Here is a 17,809-nt window from a genome sequence, read left to right on the forward strand (position 1 = left end):
ATCAGATCCAAACACAGGGATTACTAGGTGTGGCACAGGAACAGGTCTTCAGGTGATTTGGACTGAGCTGGGACTATGCCACTTTGGACCAGCTGAAGAACTGGCCCTTGAAATTCCTCTTGGAAGAGTGGCAGCTCCTAATTTTCACTTCTGCTAAATGCCATGGAGATGTTCTGCACCAACCAAATAGAGGGGAGTTGGGAAAGGATGTTCTAGGGAAAACAAGGCAAGGTATTGCCTTCATGGTATGTTGGCTGGAGCTGCAAGGGGTCACTTTAAAGGCACACCTTCCAGCAGTTTTTGCCTAGTCCAGATCAGCACTAATTTGAGAATAGAGGCTGCTCAGAACCATGTTATTTGAAACCAAACCTCCAAAGAGGAACTCTTAATTTTTTTAGTAAGGAGGGAGGAGGTTCAAACCCCTTGCTGGGCTCTGGTTTTGCAGATGCTGACATTATAACTAGAAAACTGTTTTGAATGTTCAGATTGAAGCCTGAATTTTAGTAAGCATATTCTGACTACAGAGTACAGAAGGATTTTGTGTTGTGCTGATTATTTTATGGCTCAGTAAAGATAGTAATGTTTTGCAAAAAGCAATGTTGGAAGGGTAGGATGTTGTTCATGGCACAGGGTAAACACCTCTGTCATACAAGGGTGTACTTACTGGCAGAGGAGGAAGTAATGATAGCCCTAAGTTGCTGTACAAAACCAATGGAGGAACTCAGTTAATACATTGCACTTGCTTCTCTCCCTGCCAGACGGAAGGTTTCAGGTACCCCAGGCCTTCCTCCGTGCCGCCATCACCCTCTGCCTCCCAGCATTCCAGCCCCCACCACAGCGAAGCTGAGGACGAAGATGACGACGAGAGATACGATGAGGACGAGGAAGCTGAAAGGGATAGGCAGAACATCAAGTCCCCCTTTTCCATTGGAGCCTTGCCACAAGGGAAAAAGAAGCAGCATGGAGAATACAGGAACTGAACTCGTTGCTCTCAGCCTGGCATTGCTCCCCATCCACTCGACAGTTTCTGCTGTAGGCTTGGCAAGCTTTGTGTTAAGGACAGCGTGATATAATTAGGGGAACCTTAAATGTTACTTGAGCTACACTGTTGGAAAGCCTAATATTATTTCACCTTAAAAGTAGTTTAAATGACAATTTTTCTGTGCCCCTTTGAGGTAGAAGAGATTTTTCAAGCTTAATAAAACTAGAGAATGAGATAATCCCCTCAGGAGCTTATACAAACTGTAGATCATACCTTTGTCTATGGAATCATCTGTATTAATCATAGTCTAGACAAATAGCTACATTTTGGGTATCCCAAAGGAATTTCTGCTTCATTTATGTTTCTCCTTTTCCCCTCCTAAATTAACATGAACTTTAAGCCAGAGCTCAAAAAATTAGAGGAAAAAAGTGTTACTCTGGAGAAATATTGGAAGAGTTTAAAAAGATACACTGAAAAGAAAATGGTCTTTCTTTTTCCTGATGCTGTTTATTGCAAGCTTACATAATTTAAAACACTTTTTTTACAGCACACAGAAGTGTCTTGATCCAGTTGTAAAACATACTTCCTGTGGAACAATATAAAGTCTTATGAGTGGGCATTTGAATTTTAGAGACAAATGAAGTCATCTTTCTGAGGTCATTTAGACCCACAATAAACAGCAGACCGTTTATTTTCTGATTCCTCTGGTATGTCTCTTTTATTTTCATCTTGTTGTAGATTCTAAGTTTGTTAACAAACTGGTTTGGGAGGAAATTAATGTAACTTGGCTAAAGTGAATGACAAAATTTCCTTGAGTAGCACCTTCCCCTGCAGACAAGAAGCCACAGACCAATGCGACAATATTCAAGGATCAGTAATTTCCATTACTCCATGCTCTATTTGACTTCTTTTAGAAGAGACATAATCCTAACAAATAATGCTAAAAATCTTTCAGATATAATTTTGAAAAGCACCTGAGACTTCAAAGTTCTTGGGGAATTAACTGATCCTCACATGAAGAACTGAACATTTCCTTTGCCTTAGAATTTAGAAGCATTTCAGCTCCTAGAGATGCAGAGAGTGTCTGAACAGGCTCTTCAGAAGCACATCTTGACATGAAGATGTTAGAAAGGAGATCAATCTCTTGTTTTTCAAGTTTGTGCATCAAAAGTTTCTCATGCTGCTCAAGAAAAGATATTTCCAGGAATTTATTCAGCCTGTCCTTCAGCAAGTAGGACAATGGAAGCTGTGGAAGTGTTTAACTTTCCTGTCAGTCCCAGAGGGAACCTAGATGAGCAACTTTGATTAGGCTCCTACCTTTCAAACACTTAACCAATGCTTGATGATATGGTTCTGACTATAGGCCATTTAGAATAAAAGTTACAATGTTCCTATTTGCATTTTTGGTCACCTAAAATCAGTGTGGACTTTAAAACTGGACTTTCATTCTTGAGCTGATTCAGATACTGGAAAGAATATTTTCAGAAGTCAGGTTCCAGTTTTTATGGTAAAAACTTAGTTGGAATTAAAAGGAGTCACAATTTCTTTAGCCATTTAAAAGGTAATTAAACACTGAGTAATTTTTCATATAAAAGTGGTGAAAAGCAAAGATACTGCAAATATTTTCCTTCGCACAGTTTAATACATGGAGAACAACTGCATTTTGTGTTTCTTCCACAAGGTGCACCTAATTAGAGTTCCCTTACAGAGTCAAAACATATAATGGCTGAGAGTCCCAAAGGAAGAACATATAAAGGGCATATTGAATGAAAGTTGATGTTTTCATAAATATATCAAGAAATCTGTATTTATTGCTTGTCCTGCTTAGAGCAGGAAAGCTGTGTGTGTTCCAGCACACTCACATGCTTTGAGCACCCTCCTGGTGTTAGAAAGTGCACAGCCTTCGAGACAGGACTAATGTGAATTCTCAGATTCAGGCCTGCAGTGGCCAAAGTGACCTCTGCCCCACGCCATGGGCTTGTGTTAGTTCTGCCTTGACACCAGGATTAACCGTTAGTAATAAGGCAATTTATCTACAGCAAAACACTTCTGTATGTTGAATTTATAGCATCGGGGGAATGGCTTCCCATTCAGCCACAGCAACAGATTGCCTAAATTAAATGCCACACATTCCCAACAGTTACTGAAACCTGACAAACTTGGTAGCAGCTATCTGTTACATAAGGGATTGTCTTCCAGATGGAAATTACTGGGGTTTCACAAGCAGCTCACCAGCAAGGCAGAAGGCTTATTCTGTTTCATGATATTTGCGAGGAATTGTTTAAACTTGAGACCCTAAATCAGTAACATGCACAAAAATCAGTCAGCTGGGAATAGGGTGAATAGTTCTGTATCATTGGGACAGGCTGAGGCATATAAATTTCAAGACATTGATAAACCAAAGGATGTATATCCCCTCTACTTTTCACATTTCTAGTGGAAGGTGCCCCACATCAGGGTATTTGGAACAGGGTGATCTTTTAGGTCACTTCCAAACTACACCATTCTAGGATTATGTTCTCTGACTCTGTGCTGTTTTGTTTGAACACTGACTGGTGGTGATGCTGTAAAACATGCTGGAAAATCACTTAGATGCGCCTGAGATATTCCAAATATGCTCAAAACAAAGGGCAACTAAATTAATGAAAGGATTCTGGTGGATACCACTTGTCTTGAGGTGAAGTTCATCATGTGTTCTGTCATACAAGAAGCACTTCTCTTGGAAGATATATTAGTGCTTAAAAATGAACAAAGCGGGACACTTTGATTTCACCAGTTATGTTCCTCCATGAAGTGATACAGATTATAAACAATGACTGAAAGTGCCTCTGACCCCATGAAACAAATTAATTCCTCTGTTCCCTCAGCTGTGTTTCTTTGTGTTGAGGAGAAGCAACATCACAGTTAGTGTGAGTTAGAATTCATTAGCAGTTATGAGAAAGATCAGGGGAATTTAACATTAAAAGATGAAGACTATGACTAGGATAGAAGGTTAAAAAAATAAAAGTGTTGCTTGGACACAGAAATCATGTGGCTACTCTTTAATTGCATCAGAACTACAGAGGGCTTTCCAGTAAGACCACAGAACGAGATAAATAATACATCCTTATCAGCACAGAATGATAATTAACAGATTTATGCGTAATTCCAGTTCTGCAGCGCAGAAAGAAAGAATAAAAAAAGTACAATCACAATGCAGTCGTTAATGAGGCCCTGATAATGCAAGACCTGTCCCCAAACTGTCTTTATGTGCTGGGACTTGCTCAGTAGGATTATTCAGAATATGTCTGCAGGAGTGAACTGGGACAGTAGGTGCTGCTGCCTATTCTCTGTGCTGACTGATACCTGCCCAAAAAAAAAAAAAAAAAAAACAAAACACCCACCCAAATGAAAAAATCACCAGCTTTGCAGTCACAGATAGCTGGAATGTTTTTATATCCCACTGAATTTATTGACCATCAGCAGCCTACAGGGCGCACCATAGAAGTGATAATGGAATCTGTCTTTATCAGAGTTTAAAAATCTTCAATATTCAGCTAAGTGGAAGGTGATAAAAGCTTTCCCAAAGATGATTGAAAAACTTTTCAATGAAGTGTTTGTCCAAAAAGATGGTTTTAATCATCTTTTCATGTGAGATGGTACAATGTATTTTAAATTTCAGATGAGACATACAAAATGATGTACAGAAAGCAGGAACTTTACAGATGCTTTCCTTATCTGAACTAGTACCTTTTAATCCCTTTACATTCAAAATTTTGCACTGTGAAAACACCTCACCCTTTGGGAACTTCAGCAAGAATGGATGAAACACTCTACTCACACAAGTTATGCTTTAAGGCTCAAAGCTGTACAAATGTTAAAGACATTTTAAATAATTTCACCAATTCAACAGATTGTCTGTCAAGTAGCCAGGGTGATCATTGTTTTCTTCTTCCTCTGTAAGACAAGACACAATGGGGAGAAATAAGTTGTAGATAAAGGAAAGTTCAGCCAACCAAAGTGTTCAGGTTCCAGATGTGCCTTAGGCACACATTCAGTGCATCAGGAATGCTCAGCTAAGAGAGGCAGCATCTCTAAAAACAATCATGTCTTCTCTCATTTTTAAATGTAGGGATTTTTCTGTTTGCTGAAGAACAAAAATACAAACCATGTCCAGAGAAGTAAGTTAGCACATGGCAAAAAAAATTTCATGCTAAAGAAAACATAGGATTTGTTCTTCATTTGTGTATTACCCTCAGTCAAGTCTAAAATCAGCTGATCTGGAAGTGCATGGCTTACCCAGGTTTAACTGGTTATTTCCTCCACAGTGATGGAAATGTTGTTTCACATAGTTTTTTCAAACAAGCTGCAAGTTCTGCTTATCTCTTTCAGATATTTCACTCTTTTTCCTCAGCTGCTGTCCATCTCCCCTGCTACAACAGCAGAAGGCAGGAAAATACCACTAAAATCTGTAAAAATACACCTTCAGAGGATTTTGTGGGCATACAAATGACACTTCCACTGATTGAACTTCAGAAATGTTCATGTCTTTTGTCCAAAGCACTATGACCATTTTTAATTCTGCCTTTCTCTCTCTCCAGAGCCATCGATATTTTTATTTTTATTTTTATTTTGTTCAGAGTTCTGCCAGGACAGGGAAGAGACGGCACAGCACAGAGCCCCAGCTCCATTTCCAAAAAATAAAAATCTGTGGTAGCTGAAGAGGTGAGAAGTTTAAGGACAGAGGACATGAAGAGCAAAGCTTTAGGGTCTCAGCCTGGTGATGTGAAACCAACAGCTCCTCTCCTAGGGTTCTTATGGATTATTTTAAACCTTTGCACCAAATCCAATGGAAGAATAAATTTTTCACAAGCAAACAATATTCTGTAGAAAAAGTAGTCCCAGTAAAGATTTGGGTTGGAAAATTCAACTAAAAAATAGCCATTCCCTTGAATCCAAACCAGTAAAACATCTGAAGAGAGAATTAAAAGCAGAATATACAAATATTTACCTGCTATCATTATGCGGCTCATGTTGTAATCTGTGTATATGTACACAGGATGCTCTGTCCAACAGTATCTCAGTTCATAACACTTTTAGATTAAGATTAAACAGACCTTTTAGATTAATTACCTAAATTGCTAGTAAATGAAATGCTGAAAAACCACTAAAAAAAAGTCAGAGTAAGACAAAACGTGCATTTACCTTCTTGTGCCTTCTGCAAGGAGGTAAGGAATAATGCAGCAGCTTCAGAAAGAGATAAAGGATTTGTGTTCTGGCTGCGTGTTTCTAGAATGAAAAAATCAGAGATGCATGGTTTGTTAGTTCTTATGGCATTTCTTTACTTTGTTCTTTGCTTTTTTATTATTTCTATTACTGGAGACTCGAAGACAAGAAAATATTCTTTACTCTAGAACATTGTCTGCTCAAAACCAGTCTGATCATTAACACAAGAGAAATTAATAATCTTTTTAAAAGGGAGGTTATTTCAAAGTCCCTCAGAAGGTAAAAAGAGCATTTTCCCTTTTTGTACATCCCCAACTTTTTTACAACATTCTGTTCCCTCCAGAAACATTGCCTAATGTGGATTGATGTTGTCTGCTTCTGTTATTTGTCGCTTCAGCACAATTAATAGCTTGATTTGACTTTTATTTCCAGTGCAAAAAGAAAGTCAAAAGCACTGATGAAAATCCCACTAAGCAGGCAGGTCAGTCTGGAAATTATGTAAATGAAATCACACAGGTGCACCAGAGAGAAAAGTCAGTCTTTATCATGTGCGGGTTGGAATGAAGGGACTGAAAAAAGGTGGTTTATTTGTTCCCTTGGCAATGATTCCAGGAAAACAAATCCCCTCCCATTTCCAGGGATTTCTCCCATAGCCTGGGGAAGGTGGGTGGGCTCCACACCCCTGTGATGATGGACTCACCAAGCTGCCCTCTGCCATAGAAGTCCTTCCTCTGGCTCTCATCTGCGATGAACCGACGTCCCTCTACAATAGCAGTGGGAGAAGCGAGAAAACAACCCCCCAGTTTGTTGCAATTCCTACTGCATAATCCCTAAAGAACTCTTTTCCTTTTTGTATATGGTCGGGAGCCTTCAATCTCTTTGCTGGACTATAAAGTACTGTCTTTTAAATTGTATTTCTATTTCAACAAAGGAAAAAACCCACCCCAAATCCCAAACTAACAAAATAAAATCACATTGCTTTCTGTGCATCAATAAGAATGATAAAAAGCACACTAGGGAAGTAACACAATGCATTATTCAAAGAAGAAAAATTTAAAGAAGGAAGAATTAAAAAAAAAAAATCAAAACCAAAAAATATTTACTTTTATCACTAAAAATAATGTATTAATATCACTAGAACTTTCAGTTAGATTTACAATTGTTTGGGGCTTATATTAATTTAGTGTTGCAATTATTTATATTGTCTCCCTTTTGCATTTCTCTCAGGATTATGACCTTCTTTTTTTGTTTCCTCTAATTTACAGGGAGTTTATTTTCTTCCTCTTTTGATACCTGCCCTCCCTGATATCTTTTCATTTTAAATCAACAATTCAGAATACAATTTTTCATATTAATATTTCTTTTAAATTTGATCTTTTTGGATTAAAATCTCTAAGTGTAGAATCAGAGACTATTCTGAGTGGGAAGGACCCAAAAGGATCATTAAGTCCAATTTCGAAGTAAATGGCCTGAACAGGGACCAAAGGTGTGACCAGGACATAATTAGCACCATGCAATTAGCACTTCCTCCCTGCAAGCCTCAAAACTTCTACCCCCATAGCATCCTTAGGATTTCCCACTTGTGGGGAACCAAGGAATAATCCAGGGGTGGGGAAAATTATCTCCTCAAATTGGAAAGAGCTTGGGACTTACGTGCACCCTTCAAATAGAGCATGGCCTGAGGAGTCCAGTTTCTCCTTTGGAAGTGAGCCTTTATGCCAAATTTAAAAAAAAAAAAAAAAAAAAAAAAGGGAAAAGAGACATGTCAACATTCCATGCCATCAGTAATTAGTGCAAATACTTAATGGCACCAAGATCTGGGCTCCACGAGCTCCAGCCTGAGCTCACCTGAGAGGCACTCCAGGAGCAGGCAACAAAGGACACTGCCAGGAGCAGGGCCAGGGCAGACACTGTGGGTTTGTGCAGCCCCTGTGCACAACACAGAACCACAAGGTGCAGGAAAAGCCTTTCACATCTGCACATCCTCCCAAGTTCATATCTAAATGTGAGGGTGTCCCCAGCTGCTGCCTTGTCCCTGTCTTGCTGCCAAACCTCCTCTTGCTCAGGGGGTATTTCAGTGCACCTCTGATCTGATCAGAGGATTGATTCACGTTAAATAGAACTTTATTGGTTTTACTCAAATCCATTCTGTCCTGTTGAGAATGGCCGTCAAGGCAAGCACCTGTTGTGCTCCTATTTACAGGGACATCAGATCCTCCAGAAATAAGAATAATGTACAACCTAATGAGTAAAAGTGGTAGAAAATCTACCTTGATTTTACCAAACCGTAGACAACAAGCAAACGTAGAGGGATTGTCATTCCTAACAAACAAACACACAGACCAACCAAGAGATAAAATCTCTACTTCCTCAGGATGCAAAAAAAGGAAAAAATGTTTTAAATTTAGCATCCTCTCAATATCAATCATGATTAACACAGTCACAAGACGGGGTTTTTTTTCGATTCTTGGAGTTTGTTCACTGATGCAGCACATGCAAATGGAAGCACTGAGCATGAATCCTCTGTGCACAATTTGCACCTCTGCTTGTTCACACAGACCATGTTGTTATTCGTGTATTAATAACAGTGATGGGCACCAGAGCATCTAACTTCATGTTTCACAGTGGTTCACCTCATGCTAGTTTTGAGAGGTTGGCTATTGGTGGTTTTTTAATGCAGATGTTTAAAATACACATACCTATATGTACATTTCTTTCAGATTATTTTTAAGGAAAATTTCTTAAGCCCCCCTGCAGTTCCTAAATATTGCACTCACATGGAAAAAAAAAAAAAAGCATTAATTGCAAACTAAATGTTTGCTACACAACAAAAAATTCTCACTTACCTTCATGCTTATCTCAGTGACAAACCTCCAGTCTTCTTTCCTTGGAATGATGTGTCACAAGATCTCCTTCCTGCATGTCCAGGCATCCTTTTTTAAATGTTTGGAGTGGAGGTACCCTCCCCTTCTGTGGCAGGGCAGAGGAGTCTGAAGGGATCTCTTGTCAGCCCTGTAGATGGAGAAGCAGAAGGTCTAATGACTCCTGAGCAGCCTTGCAGGAAGTCCTGACTGAAATGATTGAAAGATGGATGCACTTGGAGATGCACCCCATTAAACAGGTGAACATCTCCTGAATACATCAGCATCAGCCCTGTGTGTTTGCAATGCATCACCTTCCTGCTGGATGATCAATAATCACAGCCAGAGTGGATATTAATATGAATGGTGAGAGTTTACCCAAAATAATCTACAATACATCAGATTAGTATCCATTGTGGGAGCTGGAAAAGCTGGTAAATTACTAGTCAGCATCAAGAAAAAAGTGACTTACCCAGTGTCACTAGTTGAAGTTATTCCTTGCCTACATTCAGAGGATGTAGTCTGTGGTCTGATTCTCTAATGATCTTTTGCTTCTGGTTTTCTTGCACACAAGTAAAAGTACAAAGCTCAACAATAACAACGAAAAAGACCAAAAATACCCAATAAACTCTGAACTCCTAATAGTCAGAAACACTTTTCTGTCTCATGGATTGGCTGGAGTAAAAGCCCAGATCATGGGCTTAAATAAGTCAAACAGTGGAGCAGTGAACAGAAAAAAGGCAGGAATCAGGGAAGTCATTTCAATGAGTTACTTCTGGGTGATTGTTGGGCTCGTTGCAGTCATGGAGAGTGGGTTTGGTCCTCAGGCAAACAGTTAATCATGCTTGATGCCTGGCCCTGCTTGCTCTGTAGCCCGGGTTTTCATATCTCCTGCACCTTTTCCTTTGTAAACTTGATGGAAGCAGAAGGAGAAGCAAACCAATCAAGGAGGCAGAAATTTGCTGATTAGAAGACTGACCAATGGAAAGTTCACTGCAGCAGCCTCACAAACAAGGAAAGCCCATGGTGTGACAAAAATCCAGGTCAGTCCATGAGTGTAACAAACACTGGCTCATGGATGTGAAGTCCAAGGAGGAATGTGCAGACAGGCATTGCTGCTGGTCACTCTCAGCTCCTCCCTGGCACTGTGTGTCTGTGGACACTGCTCCAAAGCACATTATTAAGTGAAAGTGCAATTACTGTGCAGTTTTTGGGGGGCATCACTCTGTTCCCTGCTCATGCCACAGAGAATTGCTCACTGAATAGACAGAATTGCCATCAGCTGCAGCTTGTGCTGGTATAGAGGGAAGAAACCAGAGGGTAGTTCAGGTTTTGGTCTCAAGCAGTTCCTGTGGTGGCTGGGAGCTGCTGTTAGAGCTCTATCCTTTTAAAAAGGCTATGCCCTGATGCATCCTAGCCAGCAGAAGGGATTCTACTTGCATCTACTTCACTGTGAAGTTTATTTTCCCTGTGCTCTGACAGATCAGAGACATTTCTTGATGATGATTAACACTCAAGCCTTAGAAGGGGGCTATGCATTTCATCCAGGAGACATTTAACATGCAGAGGCTTGGAAAAGGTAAAATTTCTCCCCTATTCCCTTCTGGAGTAAGTTTAGATCTTCCTGATATGCACAGACCACAGGGGCTGGAATCAAAACATTCAGCTGAGCCTGTGAGAATTAACCCCTGCCTTTGGGATTGGGGAGTGTGAAGTATCTCTTCAGGACAGTCCTCCTCGTGATAGGAAAACAAAAATGTGTCTGGCACTGAAAATAAACCCTGCTTTTCCTGCCACTGGAATGAGACAAGATAATACAAGAGAAACAGGGGGGGACAACAAGCTCAGCCTCTTTCGCTGTAACTGGGGAGAAGAGAGGGAGAATGGGAGGCATGGAAAAAGATGTAACCACACTATAGGAAAACAGCTTCAGTTTTTCTTGTCTTTTGACCATTTTTCAAAATCTGGGTGACTCTGACTTGGTGTTGCTGGAGTGTCAGTCTGTCTTCCAAACCTGGCTGTATTCTGAGTCCCACTGGAATCCTTGTAGAGACTGGGGCTTGTTTGTAGCTGCCTTGAGGGCAGCAGGGAGCTGAACCGAGCAGATCAAAATCTGAACTGCCTTGCTGTGGGGACAGGTGACCACCAGGTCAAGAGCAAAAGCAGGATCTTGACAGCATAATCTTAAATTAAATGGTTTTATTGCTGCACTATCAGAAGCCTCAGTGCCACCAGGGTGTCTAAAAGTCAGGAGTTCAGTTACAACCTGCAGCAAGAGATAGTTGGCCTTGACCTTTCACATCGGGTGAAATGAACCCAATCTCAAATTGCATTTCCATAATGTTTTGGAGCTTGGGATTTTTTTTTTTTTAATTTTATTTTCAAAAGGTTTTTATTGTTCCCTTAAATTGTCTGTGCCTCTGTGACTCATAGCTCTAAATTCATTCATTTTTGCTATGACTAGTGACTCCAAGTTGCTTCAGTTTTCAAACAGAAGTGTATTTCAGAACCATCTCCTTGGAAATCTGTAAGGAGTCTGCATGCAGAACAAAGAACTCCAGGTTTGTCAATTCTACTTCAGGGATCAAAATTTAAGATTAGGCTTCTCCCTTCAAAACTTTTTCTTGCCATGATTCTATGGCAAGAAGGTGGTCACCTCACCCTTCACAGAAATCCAACCACTTCTAGGATGGCATATAGGACACAGCTTATTTGTAAACAGGGACAGAAGGAATGTTTTGGGAAGGCATTGCAGCTACTGAGAGTGTTTGCATTCACAAAAGAACTGTGGCTGTGTGTGGGCACATGTGAGCTCGTACTCTTGAAAAAGGAAGCAGCCTATAATTGGGTTATGGATCATAACACACTAAAAAACTGTGGCACTTTGGGATGATGAGCTGTGCACCAAACACTCATTGTCAGTGCTGCCATTTCTCAGCTGATTCACCTGGAGGAGGCAGTGGCTTTGGCATATAATCAATACCCTGAGTGAGAAAAGTAGGGGGAAGCTTGCTATAGCAGCGGGATCCCTTATTAGAAAGAACATAACCTATTCTTGTTCTTCGAGATGATCTAAAGGGCACAGGCTGCATATCCTGATGCTGTAAGTGATAAAAAGCTAATTTCTGGCATTGAAGTTCAGTGCTGAGGTGAGGGGAAAACATTCTCATGTGCTGGAGTTTTAACCAGCGGGGTCAAACTTACCTCACTGACTTGAGTCATGACCATGCCCTTTCCCAAATATTTTTCCCTGGAAATATAGGATACAGTCATTGTGCCCATGTGTTTTTAACTGGTGGTAAGGACACCAGTGATCCATGGCTTGCTCCTGAGAAAAAGGTGCAGCTGTGGTGTGTGTGGGTGGCCAATGGGTACATCAGCAAACACTGGTCCTGTCAAGGTATAAATCTCCAGAATTTATGACCTTTGCTTTGTTCTTATTCCCATTTCCTTTGTTGTTTTGTTGGGGTTTTTTCCTGTTAGTTTGGTAACTCTCTGGGAAATACATCCTGCTTCTGTCTGGCACCTGAGCAGCACCTAGCACAGTGTACTTCTGGCTCCTACATGCTACTCCAGCATCATAATAGGCTGTGAAATGGCAGAGCCTGCAAAGTAGGAAATCACAAAGCACTTTGCATTTCATTTGCACTAAGTTGCATAGCAAGGCAAGGTTTCTACCAGTAGCAAAGTCAAATGTAGATTGCCCTGGAAGGATGTTGATTTGTTATCAACTGAGAAACTCAGAGAATAGAGTAGACAACCCCTTTTTAGGACTCATTGCCCAACTGATCGTGCCCAGACACATGGTTATGAACAGTATGACCTCAGAATATCTTCTTTTTGGGCTGTTTTTTGTGTGTTTCTGTGATCTGGATTTTAACCCCATATATCCCACTCAGACTAAAGGGAAATTTGTGTACAAGTTCCATATTTGCCCTGTAAACTCTATTGACCAAAACAACCCTGTCTGCAATCCATCAATATATTTTATGCCATACAAATATGTTTTTCAGTGTTATTTATTTTCATAATAGATCTTAATTTACAGACCCATAGAATAGTTTGGATTGGAAGACACCTTTAAAAGTTATCCAGTCCATCCTCCTACAATAAGTAGGGATGTCTTCAACATATCTGGGAAGGTGAATTTTCATGGTGGAGCTCTGAAGGGAACAGATACTCTCTGGTGTAAATCAGGTGCATGATTAGAGAGGCCATCAGTTGCTGGCCCAAATTTATTTAACCATTCTGTTGCACATTCAGCACCACCATGTCCATGGGTACATTTCAAGTACTGCAGATTTGCTGGAGAAGCTTTTTGTCTTTTCTCTAGACTGTATGAGAAGAATTGTGCTAAAAACTACTTGAGATAGAGGTGCAGAAAATCCAGTCTCAGAGATCATGTAAATGCCTCACACAAGAGGAGTAACAGGGACTTTGTGTGAGCAATGCTGCAGCGAGGTCCAGGTTCTACTGTTCTCACAAGTGTGAAAGAGAAGCAGCTTCAAGGGATAATGATAAGTAAAATTTAAATATATTATGTGGGATGAGAGGTGTTTGAAAGCATCAGGAAAGAGTAGAAATCCACAAATTTTTGAAAGGTGTAAGCATCTCAGGAACAGGTGTTACTTCTGGAGTTCAGTGAACCACAGGATGGCACAACAATTGTTTTTCCCAGCAATGGGCAAGTCTGAGGCAAACACCAGGTGAAAAGACCAGCTGAAAAAGACTTTTCTGCAGTTTGTAGGCTGGAAAGGAGATGTGGCTGTCTAAGAATGGGCATTTATGAGGTATTTTAGCAGGAGCTATACAGCTCTTCAGACAGGCAGGCTCTACTGCACATGTTTTAATAATTTAATACGAAAAAAGAGGAATTAGCTGAGGGTCCTAACGACATTTACTTTTTTTCACAGAACCAAGGGCATAGCTGACAGTTGACAGAGATACTATTTAATACACTATCAGCTCAAGAGACTTCAACACTTCCTTCCTTTCAAGAGTGGTGAGAGTGATGAAAAGTATACAGTTCCCAGATTCCCTGTTCTAACTCTCAGAAATTAGGAGTGATCTGCTCCTGCTTGAAATTTTGCTCTTGGTAGGAAAAGCAGGAAAGAACTGCTAATAGAAGTGAGAAACATCTCAGGAAACAGAGTTTTGACACAGCACTAACCTGTATTGCAACAAACCTTGCTGTATTAAACAATAGATAGAAAAGCAGGGAGACTTTAAGTTGTACTGAAATTACAGGAATTAATCTAACAGCTGCACGAGAGATGGGAGGAAAAAAGAAGTAAAAAGGCCACAAAGCAGGAGCCTGATGCTTTATTAGAACCCGGTTGAAGCAGGTGATCCCTCTCAGCTGAGGGCTGAGTGGCAACAGCTGCACCTTGTAAAGCCGTTTTTTCTAGCAGAAGAGCCCTCTGCTCATTTAAACACTGAAGTGCAGTCAACCACTGCTCCTCAGAGGAACAGCTAGAATAGCTGTGCTGTCTTCTTCAGAGAAGTTATTTTTCCACATGCTAATGTGAGTATAAGGTCTTGGGGTGTGTTATTTTGTTGCTTGTTCATTCTTTTTCTACTGGTCCATTACAGAAAAAAAATCAAATACCTTTTAACAGAGTGTTATTTATATCTCCTTGAAGGCTCTTGTGCACTTAACAAACAATTCTAAACCTAATTGTAGTGGTATTTAAATTTTAATTTAAAGGTAATTCATCTATCTCTTTAGAGACAAGACACCTGTAATAATTTATCTCTAATACAGAAGACTGCTTCCACTGCCTGGCATTTATTTGAGGATTAAATCTTTTAAGAGAGACATAGTTAGAATTTATCTTCTCTAAAAGTGCTCTGAGCTTCTTTTTATTCTTATTTTTTCAAAGTATTCCTGTGCCTAAGGACATGTTCATTAGAGTAGATGTTACTACTTATAGAAATATTAGAAAAATAAACTTAGAGATTTTACCTCTGCTTATATAAAACTAAGTTACTGCCATGTAGGTAGCTGTAAACCAGTTTAAATGAAACACTTAGTATTTATGTTTATTTCAATTTAGATTAATAACTACTGATATATGATTTTATTCCTTGCTTCAAAATATTACACCAGTGTTAAGTGCTAGTGAAGCCTGCTGCTGTTTTGGGGGAAAGGAATTAATTTTTCTACATAAAAAAAATCACTTAAAATCTGATTCTTGGGAGATTCACTCAGCTTCATTCTGTATGTTATTATTATTTAATAATATGACAGAGATACTATGTCACTTTCAATTGGAGTTGTTTCCCGTCTTGTTTCTTCCCAATGACAAAGATTCAGCCACCCTGGGGATGCCTGTGTGGGGATGTGTCCCAGGCCTGCTGAGGGCATCCCCCTGTGAACTTTCTTGGCACTGGTGTTTCAGCAGATGCTGCTTTGGAGGGTTGAGAAGCTGTGGGTGAAGTCCCCATTGTCCCTTGGAAGCTCCCAGGTGATCAGTGCAGAGTAGACATGGGCACCTCACTGGGAATGAGCGTCTACCCTGCAAAATGAACCTCCCATGCCTTAGTCCCGTGCAGACACGTTCATCTCACAGGAAACACCTTTCTAAATGTTGCCTGGGAGAATAGAAAATAAAAATACCCACGGGATGAGGTGCCTCTGTAGGGCATATTTCTTGTGTAATTCCCAGTGTGGCACCATGACAGCTGTGGCTGATTAGTACAAGAAACTCTGGATTTTGGAGGTTTTTTGTTCTTGTAGGCTCACAGAAATGCTGAAACTCTTGTTGGTCTCGCTTCTTCTGTCCTGCCCCTGCCATCCCCAGTCCAATTAATGTGCTTCCTTCAATTTGAAAAGTCCTCTGCTAATTTGCGGGGTGTTCTACAGTCTTTATTTTCATTTTCCCTCACCTCCCTGCCATGGTTATGGTATTTAAGAATAAGCAGTGAGATTTCAAGAAGTATTTTTGTCTTTCTTCCCCAACTTTTCCAAGTCAATTTCTACTTCCTTGGACAACAGAATGTCCTGGCTGAAGGTTTCTGTCACAGCTGGGAAGTGGGGAAAAAGGGTTTTCAAACTCTTGGATGCCAAAGCTCCAAGCTGTCTGCTGAATGGAAAAATTGGCATAAATATGTGTGTGTTGATCATCCTGACTCTCATATCTTGTACTTTTTCTTTCCAGATATTTGGCAAGAGAAGGAAAATGGTGAAGTCTTTGGAACGTGGAGCTAAAAAACGGCACCACAACCCAGTGGACAGCATCTGCAGGAAAATCAAATCCATCCAAATGATGGACCAAGTCGCCAACCCAGCTTTGCAGATACCAAAATTTCAGTCCCGGAACTTCGACAGCCCACAGAGCAATCCTATAAAAAACTTGGAAGAAGTACTGAAAGGGAGAACCTGCAGAAGTTGGGAGAGTGCTTGTTCACCCTTGGTCACCCCTAACAGGGACAGTGTTTTCTCTGCAAACTCGCCCAGTCTTGGGGCCACCTCTGACTCCTACTCTGCAAAAACCACCTTTTCAATTCTTAAAAGCAACGAGAGACCCAGCAGCTTGCGGATGTCTCCCTATCCCGTGGAGAACTCTTCTCCATACTGCTTTGGACCCAGGGAGGCCAATGCCCAGAACAAACCATGTGCTTTAGCAAATGCTGAACCTAAAGATGTGCGCCCCAAGCAGAAGCATCTGACATCAAGTCCAAATGTGTATTTCTTTACACCTGAAAAAAAGGCAGAAAGTGCTGCAGTCCAACCTCCTGCACCAAAAACACTTCCTTCAAGTGAAAGAGGTAAAAATGCTGAAGAAAAACATCTCCTAATTCAGAATCCTACACATCTGAATATTCAGCCTACGTAGATGACATTTATTTATCACTTAAACTGGTAACAACACATTTTAGTACCACTCAAATCTTATAGGGCTGCAAAAAGAGCTGAGGTGAATCTTAAATTTTTTTAAAAAAAATATTAATGTGAGTGTAAAAAATGAGGAATTAATAAGGCAAAAACTTTTTCGAATTTGCTAATTTTTGATTTGAGAGATAATGATATTTTTAACAGTTTTCAGAGAATGAGACTACTATTTGGCTAGTACTACGGCATTTTTTTAATACCCAAATTTTATTTGGCTCTTAATTTAGCCTGTGACTTGTCTATCAGACTGATTTTGAAGATACATGAGTTTGGGTGTTGCTCTTGGGTGGTTTTTTTTGTTTGTTTGTTTGTTTTTGTTTGTTTGTTGTGGGGTTTTTTTTTTGTGGTCCTTTTAATTTTAGGGATTGTTTTCTTAATAAGTTAACTCAACTCTAATGATTTCTCTACAGAATATCTGGAGGGGGAGGGAAGAAATACTTGGCCTCTTAAAATGTCCTGTTTCATAGATTCACTCCATGGACAGAACAACCAAGTTTTTCCAAAAATACGTGTATGAAAGTAGATGCACAGAGTACTTCCCAGCTCAGAGGCTCCAGCTATGACCAGTCCTTGTTGTGGTTTAGCAGTAAAAGCTCTGTTTTTATTGGAGGGGAAGCTGGTTAGTTGGTTTTGTTGTTTATCATCCATAATGAAATTTGCACCATGAGCAAATAAAGATGGGCAATAACAGGTTTATTCTTCCCAGGAGGGAGGCAGACTCTGGGGCACAATCCGTACAATGTGAGCTTGATCTGTGAAGAGGACCTGCTGACCACCATCTTCTGTGCGTGTGACATCCACCACACAGGTTTGCCGGGTTTTTTCATTGTTCTTTCTTTGTTCTCCTCTCAACAGATTTCCAAGGTG

The 17,809-nt window shown here is 40.2% G+C and overlaps 3 protein-coding genes across 5 annotated transcripts in view; 2 read left to right on the forward strand and 1 right to left on the reverse strand.

The window, feature by feature from the left end:
• The window catches only part of GYS2 (glycogen synthase 2), a 47,293-nt gene extending 45,612 nt beyond the window's left edge, over positions 1–1,681 (forward strand). For all 3 annotated transcript variants that reach the window (XM_083858828.1, XM_083858829.1, XM_083858827.1), the window contains one exon: positions 759–1,681. In XM_083858828.1, coding sequence (XP_083714954.1) covers positions 759–980 — 222 coding nt within the window. In that variant the 3' untranslated portion in view covers positions 981–1,681. The remainder of the gene's footprint in view (positions 1–758) is intronic.
• A 2,309-nt stretch (positions 1,682–3,990) lies between these two features.
• On the reverse strand, positions 3,991–8,170 carry SPX (spexin hormone; the record flags this gene model as incomplete). Its single annotated transcript, XM_083860659.1, has 5 exons — positions 3,991–4,918; positions 6,167–6,250; positions 6,888–6,950; positions 7,841–7,898; positions 8,036–8,170. 5 exons carry the CDS (start codon positions 8,168–8,170, stop codon positions 4,860–4,862), a joined length of 399 nt encoding a protein of 132 aa, XP_083716785.1. The 3' UTR covers positions 3,991–4,859.
• Positions 8,171–16,229: 8,059 nt separating this feature from the next.
• The window catches only part of IRAG2 (inositol 1,4,5-triphosphate receptor associated 2), a gene marked incomplete at its 5' end in the record, with an annotated part of 34,654 nt that continues 33,074 nt past the window's right edge, over positions 16,230–17,809 (forward strand). Inside the window, 2 exons of the mRNA XM_083859768.1 lie at positions 16,230–16,818; positions 17,649–17,750. Of these exons, the coding sequence (XP_083715894.1) occupies positions 16,230–16,818; positions 17,649–17,750 (691 nt within the window). The remainder of the gene's footprint in view (positions 16,819–17,648; positions 17,751–17,809) is intronic.

Source organism: Zosterops lateralis, assembly GCF_965231275.1.
Source record: "Zosterops lateralis genome assembly, chromosome: 4".
Classification (NCBI taxonomy): domain Eukaryota; kingdom Metazoa; phylum Chordata; class Aves; order Passeriformes; family Zosteropidae; genus Zosterops; species Zosterops lateralis.